At 42.9% G+C, this 10,549-nt stretch overlaps 1 protein-coding gene across 1 annotated transcript; it reads right to left on the bottom strand.

Annotated features, from left to right (window-relative positions):
* Positions 1–1,774: 1,774 nt before the first annotated feature.
* Positions 1,775–10,549, bottom strand: nrde2 (NRDE-2, necessary for RNA interference, domain containing). Its single transcript, XM_072365498.1, has 19 exons — positions 10,472–10,549; positions 9,356–9,461; positions 8,969–9,160; positions 8,731–8,871; positions 8,362–8,630; positions 8,009–8,226; positions 7,168–7,392; positions 6,840–7,029; positions 6,517–6,650; positions 5,287–5,407; positions 5,028–5,200; positions 4,746–4,917; positions 4,440–4,660; positions 3,877–4,360; positions 2,910–3,271; positions 2,691–2,830; positions 2,377–2,518; positions 2,193–2,264; positions 1,775–2,094 (listed from the first exon to the last, which is right to left on the bottom strand). Exons 1-19 carry the CDS (start codon positions 10,530–10,532, stop codon positions 1,969–1,971), a joined length of 3,549 nt encoding a protein of 1,182 aa, XP_072221599.1. The 5' UTR covers positions 10,533–10,549; the 3' UTR covers positions 1,775–1,968.

Below are 10,549 nucleotides of genomic sequence, written 5' to 3'. Positions count from 1 at the left end.
TAATTTAACTATCTCTAATATGAAAATAAAATTCTTAAATTTAGAAAGACAGTAAATATAGTTCCCTTCTGGTACTTTTTTTGTGTGAAGTTGGTAACTTTAAAGTAGAAAAACCTGTTCCTGCGAAACAGCAGTGAGAATGCTGATGAAGTTGAATAGGGACAGCTGACAATGCTAAAAAAGTGGAAAATCTTTAAATTGCTGGAATTGAAGAAATTTGAATTTGAAATAACAATAGTGGAATCATTTAAACCTAGTGGAAGTACAGACAATTTTGATGAAAGGGCTGGAAAACAATTGAGAAGTTATTATTTATATTTCAATATTGGCTTAATATTTGAAAAAAGATGCACCAATTGGTAACAGCTGAATGTCTTGTGCAATCTTTCACTGCTTTATACAATTTTGGTATCAAAACGTTCAGCTAGTTCAGGACATGTGTGCTATATCTTTTGGTGTTTATATCTTTTACACTTTTTCAAACTATTCAACTTTTTCCTTATTCAAATGAATGGAAAGTGCTTTAAACTCTTCAAAAACTTCCTCCTCTTTCCAACCTAACTGTTTCTGCAGATTTTAAGCTAGAGATGCCATTCAAACTTTAAATGGGTCACAAGACATTCAACTATTACCAATTGGTGCAGCTTTTTCAAATATTAAGCCAATATTGAAATATAACAGTTTAAAAAACATGAAAAAAAATCTCAATTTTTTCAGCCCTTTCATAAAATTTTCTGTACTTCCACTAGGTTTAAATCTATTGTTATTTCAACTTCAAATTCTTTCAACCAAGACTTCAGCAACTGGATTTTCAGAAATTGAAAGATTTTCCACTTTCTTAGCATTGTCAGCTATCCCTATTCAACAATCAGCATTCTCACTGCTGTTTCGCAGGAACAGCTTTTTCTAGTTACTATTATCATCGTTTGTGAAACTTGCTCCAAACCACGCCAATTTTGCCAGGGACGCCAGTCGTGGGGGGACACGGAGCAATTTGGCGTTCGTGAACATTGATGGCGCAAAATGGCTCTATAGCGCCACCTACATCACTGCAATATCGCCAAACGAATGGGGTCATTTTGCCGTACCCTGACGAAACTCGATACACGCCTTCGTCATGCCCAGACACACAAAAAAAGCCTATGGACACCATGGTGCCAGGTCCACAGGAAGTCGGCCATTTTGAGTGGAACATGCGTTTTGGCACAATTTTTGCCGGTTTCCACACCTCGCATATGATCGAACTCCTCCTACACATTTCATGTTGCAGGCTTCAAACTTGGCCAGGTTACTCTTATGCCATGGGGGATAAAAAATTTTGCAAAGCTTTCTCAAACCTTAAAGGGTGTGGCAGTGGCGAAACCTCAAAGTTCGACGACTGACTATTTCTCACCATGAAAAACAAAGAAATTATAACCCCCACATACATTATCCAATCTACCCCAAACTTCATAGGCTGCACTTGGGCTCCACCCAGAGCGCATACATATGACCAGACTTACACATGCTTATGCATAAACGTCACTTTTTACGTTCGGTGGTACTACACCTGACTGGGATTCTCACATCCTGCTCTACACTTGACAGACGGCTGTGCTGTGCTGTGCTGTGCTGTGCTGTGTGCATCGGACGGAGTCCAACGCTTACCCCGAAGTACGCAGGGGTGCTCCTTGCAGCCCTAGTTTAAAGTTGGTATTTATCTGGAGATAGGCCTAGAATAGGTCTGCACAAGCTTGTACACATTACCAAACCTCTTGCACACAAAATATAAAGGACTCTCATATTTATTGACAAAATGAGGAGCTAAAAGAGCAATTAAAATATTTTGGAACATTATGTACAAAGGATGCTTTGTTGCTCAACTAGAGATCAATCCAGCTTCAAAGTTCAAACAAGTATGCTGTTATGTGGCTTTTGCTTGTTGCAAGTACAGCAAACTGAAGTTCTCTGAGGAGTGAGTTTGTTCGCTCAGTCTTCTAGTAGTATATCCAGCTCTTCTAAAGGTAGCCTCACTCGGAGTTCTTTCTCTGTCATCAGATCAACGAACTCCTGCAGATGTTCGGGGAACAGCTGAACCGCATCCATATACAGACCCTGATCAATAAATACACACAAAGAAAGAATATTAGTTTGTATAGTTTTATTAAGTGACATCAGTCCCAGCTGGGGAAATAATTGTGTCTACATCTTACCTTTGCCCAGGGGATGTTCTGCAAGGCCTTGTAGAAGATCCCTCTGGCTTTATCCACTTTTCCCTCTGACACCTACAAATTCGCAAATTAGTCTGTGAGTCTGCAGAAGCTTGTGCAAATGGAACCATAGTTTCACTGCTTCATGTTAGCAGTAACTATGTGTGTGAGCTGTTTATTGTCTCACCAGGAAGTGAATGTACATCCTCCACAGTAAAGGACAGAGAGCACCCATCTCTGTTGCCGTGGCGCTTTCAAACAGTCCACGGATTCGGTTGCTGAGACCGTTTTCGGGCAGTATGGATAGCGTTTTATCATAGCTAAAAGACCTACAAGTAACACAAAATAAATGTACAATCATTTGTCTAAATATGGTAGGTGTAGGTGAAGAAGTTTTCCTGCCTTATCATGCAATATAAAATAAAGAATCGAAGGATTGGGATGTGGTTCAGTTTTTGTTGCCACAGCATCGTTCTCAGTGCAAACACTTGTGGGTTTTACCTCTGAGCAGCATCCACCAGCTGCTTCCTTTGTTGTTCAGCAACAATAGCAAAGAGGCGTGGCACGACACTGCTGCTGTCTCTGATTACGGAGTGGAAAAAACGCCGTGCCCGGCCAGCGCTATGGTAACGATTTTCCACCTGAAACACAGGTGACATAACAGTCAGGATGATGGATTAGATTTTAACCTGTGAGGATTTGTTTTATGAGCAGACTCACCTGCACATATATGCTCCACAGAGGGGCGCTGCTGGGCCACGCTGAGAGGGCCGAGGTGAGCGTTTGTCTCAGAGTTTTCAGAGGAAACACACCGATGTTGCTGTGGTACTTCAGCAGAGCCACCTGCTGCACAGCTAACACCTCACACTCTGAAGCTAACCGTTTCACACAGTGGCTGGAATCAGCTGCAGAGTGGCTGGTTTTCTCAGGCATTAGTGCACGATGCAGCTCCTCCAGCCTCTCTCTGGCCTGGCTGTAGACAGCAGTGGCTGCTTGGATGCTCACTGTGAGGTACTGGAACAGAGCATAGCAGCCAACAAGACCTCTCAACCTCAGCTTCTCCTCTAGCCCGTCTTCCAGGCCTGATGGTGAAAATATGCAAAATTAGAGTGATTTATGTGCTGATTTTCTCTTCTTTATCTTTTTGATATTACAAAAAATAGTTTGACATAAGTCTTAAAGTTATATTTTATTCTACCACTATTCAACCAGGGGGTTGCAAAAGGTTGGTGAATACTTTTGTGAAATCACTTTTGTTGATGCACAGAAATGTATCACACCCCCTGTGGTGCCCTTATCCTACTGTCCTACAATTTGAGAATTAAACACAAAAACGTTTTTTTTAAAAGCCTTTCATAATATTTGAAAATAAAGGAAGCATAAAGCTTCATTGTGTGGGATGAGGCTGTTAAAGCATCAATGTTTTGGACCAAGGCTGTCCAGCTTTTTCGGGTTTCTGAGAGAAGGATGTTTTCATGTTCAACACAAAACCAGAATGACACTGATGCACATTAAATCACATTAAACTTCTGACAACAGACACAATGTTAAATGTTACACAGAAGAGCATCAATACTTTGTAATGATGCATACATTTTGTTTCTCTGTGGTAATTGTCCTGCCATGGAGAATCTAAAAACCTTTTAATGGAAAAACAAAATGCACAGAAACTGTTTGGTAAATGAACCTTTTCTGTTGGGTTGAAGATTCCTCATGTCTTGCTCCAGCGCTGACAAGATGGCAGTTAAAGCTTGCTCATAGGACTTCCTGGCTTTCAGGATAGAAACCGGGGAGAGGGACTGGGAGGATGTAGAGGAGGTTCCCTCCGCGAGCCGGGTCAGTACGCAGACAGCCGGCGACGTGGTTACATCTGTAAGCCGCCCTGCTGGCTCTTTCGCTCGGTTCTCCACCTCCAGCTGGGACCACAGGAGGCACAGCTCACACAGAGTGGGGCTACTCAGCCCTTTGGGTCCCTCTAACGCTGTGGCCGTGGAGAACACCTTGCGGGCCTCATCCAGACTGCCCAGCATCCACTCCAGGTGGGCGTACTCCCTCCACAACACCAGCGATGAGCGATTGTCAGGTTCTTTGAGCAGTCGCTTGGCCAACCGCTTGCTGCGTTTGCCTTGAATGCGAAGACGCTTTTTATTGTTGCACAAGCATCGCAAAACCTGACGCACAAACACGGAGAAATAAGTGATAATACTTTTAATTTCTATCTAATTTATGTACAGATGAGGCAACACCCACCTTGAGTTTCTCGTACTGGATTAAGCTGAGTGACAGAGAGGATCGGTGGTGTGGAGGAAGGACAGACTGCACCATGCTCAATACGTTGCTGAGAAACTTCTCGCCCTGCTTACCAAGCCCCACCCACTTCCTTGCTCCCTGCAGAGTGGTCATGTGACCTACAGAGTTCACTCCAGCGTCTGGCAGGTCGTAAGAGGTCAGAGGATGCTGGAGCTCATTACCTATGAATCACAATTGTCACTTCCTTCATATAATTTCAATGACTAAAAAACAGCTGGTTCTTATTACTCTTTGTATAATTTTTACCCTGAGTGAGAAGAGAAAGGTTCTCCAGCAGCAGGCCTGGCTGACAGGGGGCAGAAGAGAGAGCAGAGCCTACAGGCAGACCCAGGAAGGACAAGAAATGCAGAAGAAGCCTGAGCTGGAGCTCTGGAGAAGACAGACAGACCATGGATGGGCCGATGTCATCAAACAACACCTACAGGTGGAGAAAGAGGGAGTCAAATAAAGTGGCGACATATACTAAATATCTTAAGACATGATGTAGATGGAGTTTCAATCATCAACAGATCCATGTAAAGCCAGCACCTGTCTGTCAGGGTCCTCACAGTCCTCCTCTGATTGGCCCTTGGCTTTGTCAGGTCTCCAAGGCAACCATTGTGCAGCTTCACGGGACGATTCCACATCCAGCCAGACCGTCCACCTGGGCTGACTCCTGTCCTTCACCTCCTCCTCGTCCTCTTCCTCCTCCTCCTCTTCCTCTGAGGAGACAAGCATCAGCACTCTCGTAAGCAAAGACAGCCTCAGTTTGCAGCTGTAAGGACGTGCTTCACTGGGTGAGTTTTACCGGCACTGGGCTGAAGCCATCCTCCTCGCTCTTGTTGGAGCATCCAGGCTTTCCAGCCTCTGGCCCCCACCTCCCCAACTCTCGCCTCCCCGCTGTCCCAAAAAGGCTCAAAGAACTCAACCTGCACATACAGAAACATAAAGTAAACTTAACCAGTCTTGAACCACTCAAAGAGAAAGTTAAGATGTTAAAATTACACTTGACATGAAGACAATGGAGGTAAGGTATCTTTTTGGGAACCACATGGGAGCTGTGATGATGATCACTATGATGATGTTTGCTAACCACTGTGAATGAGTAGGAGGGGCAGCATCTCTCTACTGCAGGAGGACAGAGTAGCACAGAATTAAGCATGGCATTTTTATCTGAGGTCAGTCAACTGTTGGAGAATCTTTAAGAGATCCATTTTAAATCTAAATGAACCTTAAAAACTGGGGAGCGTGTGAAATACATCCGTCCAGGCTAGTACAACCGAACTAAGGACGCTTCAGTGGTTCTACATATGTCACAGAAAGGATCAATCCTGATATAAATGCAAGAAAGTTTGGTTTTAGACATGTGAGCCCAGTGACACACCTTGAATTGGATCAGGAAGTGGTGAAGGCACTGAGAGAGGAGGTATTAACAAGCTTGAGTATGGATCTTATCAGTATGTATATCAGTTCAATCTCTTTCCTCCGCACTGTTTTCTGTGTCAGCGTCTTTGATTCCCCTTACAAACGGTGATGCCCTTGTTGATTCTATTACTGCTTACGCATCGACTCAGTACATGTGTGGACTAAAATGCAGGATTAGAGGTTGCAGGAATTATTCTTTCAAAATAAAGTTTCAGCCTCCCTCTGGAACTTGTCTTGTGGTCTACTTGAGTAAAAAACATCCAGCTTTGCTCTGTAAAAGTTACAAAACAGTCCAGCAACATGTTCCTGTGTGAATTCAGAGCTGCTGGCATGCAACAAGACTGACACAGTTCCTCTCCATTTCCATTATTCATACAAAACAAGCTACATCATGTCAGGTGAGGTTCAGATTCACTTCAATTCTAGCTTAAAAAATGCATCCTCTACTTCTGATGGTTGTTCGATTGTATTAAATCAAAACCCAAGACGGTTTTATTGATTAAATCTCCCCAAAAAAGAGAATAAATGAATAAATGCCAAAGAATTCCAGTAAGATGACCTCATCATCATCTGACATCAAAAGTATAAAAACTCAGGTGTAATTTGTGCGTACCTGCTGCTTAGTGGACAGTTTTCGCACACTGTCAGGTTTGAAAAAGGTAAAGTCGATCATGGCCTGAAACAGTGAAATCGCTTTCTCCGATTGACCGGACTGACGCAGGAAATGGCACTGCTGGGTGAAGATATCTGGAAACAGGGACATGAGTGTTACAGTTCCCCTGAGTATCAACTCAAAATGTCACGTCCATACTTAGATTATAAAAGGATAAACTGGCAGAATGAGTAGGACAGCTGAATGTGTGACTGTTATCCACAAAGCAGTTCTCAAAGGAGGAAAAATGGAAAAAATAACAGCTAAAAAACCATCTCTTTTACCCAACAAGTCCTCCTCAGTTCCTGGCAGAGCTGGATGAGACACCATGCTGCCGTCTCGGACAGCACTGAGCGTGCTCAGACACTTCCCATACGCAGAGTTGACTTTCAACACAGTGAAGTTGCTGAAGTAGCTCTGGGTAAAGAGCAGATACTGCCTCCACAAGGGGGGACTGTTTGGGTGGAGGAACACCTGCAACGTAGCAGATGTGTTAGAACTCATACTGTTCAAACAAAGCGATCATGGTTTGGTCCTGAAAAAGGGAACTACAGCCACAATGTTTGCATGTACACACAACAATAATCAGGAAGCACGTCACTGGAAGCTTACAAGTTTCTTCCATTCCTTCGCCAGAGCCGAGGGTTCCCAGAGCTCCTGGCAGATCCCGAGCCTCTCGAGCTGCAGAGTGATGCAGGTGGGGTTGGTGGCCACCGCTCGTTCTGCGATGCTCAGCTTTTTCTCCAGGATCGCTCTGTAGGAGGACCGGCGGCGCTCGGCTGAATCGCCGGTTTGCTGCTGCCCCTCACCTCCAAACACGGCTGCGCTCAGCTCATCCTGGAGGAGGTGACGAAGTTCAGAAGGCATTTACTGACAGTGCAGCCTCACTTTTTCAGTCTAAAGACGCAGCTACGAGTGACAATTTTTAAAGCTTAGAAATCCCTTTCATTCAAGTTCCCTCTGAACTGTGAAAGCGTGACATCTTACAGTGAGCAGACTACAAACTTAGGTTAGATTTGCTTTCTCTTATATCAAACAGCTTTAAAGGTGACATTCAGTAAAAATCCCATTTTCTGTTCCTGGGAGTCTGAAGTCACCATCAAGTGTAAAACTCCCCAAAAACACAACCTTAGTATTTTCTCTTTTAGTTCCCCTATATTTGAAAGTTCTTTATTTAACGAGTCGTTCTGATTTTCACTTCAAAATTATGTCACTCCCCAAGTTTATCCCTCCACCTTCTCTTGGAAACCCCGCTTAACATACAGGAAGTACTAAAGAGTAATGTTGAGTGTCTACTGCTAATGAAAAGCTTAAATCAGGGAGAGAAAAAGCACACACTTGGTGTAACTCACAACACGTATGCTCAGTCATTCATTCATTCACATACTCCACAGTATGTCTGAAGCATATTAAAGCAGTATGTCATGGCAGGTGTGGAGCCTTCGTACTGTACCTGGTATCGTATGAATTGTATCCACAGCTGTGTATCTGCTGGTTCCTCCCTGAGCCGCCTGTTAAACTCCTCAGTCCTCCCGATCACAAGAGCAGCGCCCTCGCCCGTCTGCGTGTCCTTCTTCTGCTCGTCCTGCTGTCCTTTCCCCTGCAGCCAGAGGGCCGTGGACGAGTCGTAAACGCCGAGGGGATTTACAGAGGAAGTCTGCACTCTGCCATCTGAATTCAGGCATTAAAGATCAAATATTAGCCATAAGGACTAAATTAAAGAAATTAAATCTAACTTTTCTCGTGTGGAACTCCCAAATCGGCTGTTACAGTAGATTTTTTTTGTGTATTTAGTTCTGAATTTACCTGTCCCTTGTCCTTTGTTGTCCCCTTCATCATCACCCAAAGCGAGGAAGTAGGCTGAGCTGACAGCACTGCTACCATCAGGAATCACAGGTAACACAGGAACAGGTAGCTCGGACCTCAGCAGCCGCTGACTGGCTGCAGAAAAGTATCTGTCCGTTGATTTCTTACTGTCCCCTGCTCTCCGCTTCTTTTTTGTGTCTGATTCCTCCCAGCTGACTTCCTGCCTTCTGGAGTCCAGACCCAAGGCGGAGCTGCCTTTCCTCTTATACCTGAGGCACACACCAAAGTCATAAATTGAACAGTCATAAATAAAGACACACAAACTCTTTTTAATGTTTATGTGTAAGATATATGAGAAGACGGCGCTACCTGGCTACGTCTCCTCTGTACAGGGACTTGTAAGTCCAGTTGGCTGCGTCCGGTTTCCTCTCCACACAAAATGGCTGCTCTGTGGGAGACTGGAGGTCATCCAGCCAGGAGAAGCGGCTTGCTAACGGAGCAACCTGTGGCCTGCACGCACAAACACACAATGTAGAGGCAAGTCAGTGCTTTACTGTACAAGATTAGGCAATACATTTACATGTGATGTAAAATCAATTGTCCTTACCTATCCTCCTCTTCTTCTCTTTTCAGATCACTGGGATAGATGGTTTCAGAGTCCGATCCACTGCTCCCACCTTTCTTTTTGTGCTTTTTCTTCTTTTTCTTCTTCTTTTCACTCTTCTTTTTCTTCTTCCTTGGTGGCACATCACCTTCTTCCTTCTCCTCTCCGTCAGCAGAGCTAACATCGCGACCAACACTAAGAATTATGAGGTTAATTCAGCATCCATGGGAATAAAAAAACACACAAAAACACTCAAAAATTTAGCCAGCTAATTTTCAAAGCAGTTTCAAACAAAGGTCTTTTTCTAAATAATCTTTAAGGCGAGTTATACAGTGCTTCACCATGAAGTTTGAGAAAGACATTCAAATTAGTAGAATAAGTGATCTGTACCTTGCCTCTCTCTTTTCAGGTGCCTCACCGGTTTTCTCTAAAAAACGACTGTGAAGAGAGAGTGCATCCCCGGTCTGAAAGCTCTTATTTTTCAACCAATCAAATTCTGAAATGAGAACAGACATAAAAAAGGTGTTTCTTAACAGTCAGGACAGAGGGATCATGTGTGAAGTAAATGGAATAACCCTTCCAGTTAAAGCAGGACTAAAGGTAGTCTGGTATAAAAGCAGAGTATAGATAGTTAGAAACCAAATGGAATTATCAAAGCTAGCAAAGACTTGAATAAGGTCAAAAAGTGGAAATCAAAATAACCAAACACAGTGGTGCTTTAAAGTTTGTGAGCCCTTTAGAATCATCAACATTTCTGTATAAATGTGATGTAAATCATCTTTTGATTTTCACACAAGTCCAAATATTTTATAAAGAGAGCGCAATATAAGAAATGAGACAACTATTTTCTCTATTAAGCATATGATTGCATGAGTGTAATAGTTTGTCAAAGTTGTTCAACTCGACTCTCTTTATTCACTTTAAGAAATTATGATGATGTTTAAAGTCATATTTATGTATAAATAAAAAGACGTGATGTCTTAAATATTATCAACAGCAGTACGAGACTCGGATTAAAAACACAAACAAATCAAGTGGTTATTGGCTTAAACAAACAGATTTCAGGAAATCACGATGACTTTGCCACAGTTGCCCTAGTTTTTAATGGAGAATCGTAAATCTTGGCAAACAATTTCAAAACTAAATCGCCTGTTATTCCAACGCGTCTGTAACATAAAAGCTATTGTCATAAAGGAAAGGTGAAACGATCAGCTAACAACATACAAGACTAGCTTATTTAACAATATAATAAGACTCATATTAAATGTGAAACAAAAAACACAGGTTCCTGGAGGAGCATATACAGTCAAACTAGTTAAAATTGTGCTTTAGAGGTTAACGTTTTGGTCCTGTCGTTCAGCCTCGACGACAAACTGACGTTGGAGCTGCTTAAATGTGCTCGTTAGCTCGTGCTAACAATGGTTTACTTTCTCCAGATGAGGTAAAGTGTGTATCAACATGAACGGAGTCAAAGTTAGAGCATGAGTTACATGAAGGAGTCATCACCTTTAGAAGAATCTTCAACTTTGTTGCTCGCTACTTCTGAAAAAGCTGGAAACAGAGCCATGATGTCGCATGTAAACA

This window comes from Leuresthes tenuis, unplaced genomic scaffold (assembly GCF_036924035.1).
Source record: "Leuresthes tenuis unplaced genomic scaffold, fLeuTen1.0.hap1 SCAF_15, whole genome shotgun sequence".
Classification (NCBI taxonomy): domain Eukaryota; kingdom Metazoa; phylum Chordata; class Actinopteri; order Atheriniformes; family Atherinopsidae; genus Leuresthes; species Leuresthes tenuis.
Note: the sequence above shows the minus strand (reverse complement) of the source record. Positions and strands in the feature narration are given on the sequence as shown.

What these genes read in the sequence shown, in the direction of transcription:
- nrde2 (XM_072365498.1), bottom strand. Translation starts at nt 10,532, where the DNA reads ATGGCTCTGTTTCCAGCTTTTTCAGAAGTAGCGAGCAACAAAGTTGAA. An exon ending in TGTGGAGCATATATGTGCAG is followed by an intron (nt 2,831 to 2,909) that starts GTGAGTCTGCTC and finishes CCTGTGTTTCAG; the next exon opens with GTGGAAAATCGTTACCATAG. An exon ending in CTGGTGGATGCTGCTCAGAG is followed by an intron (nt 2,519 to 2,690) that starts GTAAAACCCACA and finishes TGTTACTTGTAG; the next exon opens with GTCTTTTAGCTATGATAAAA.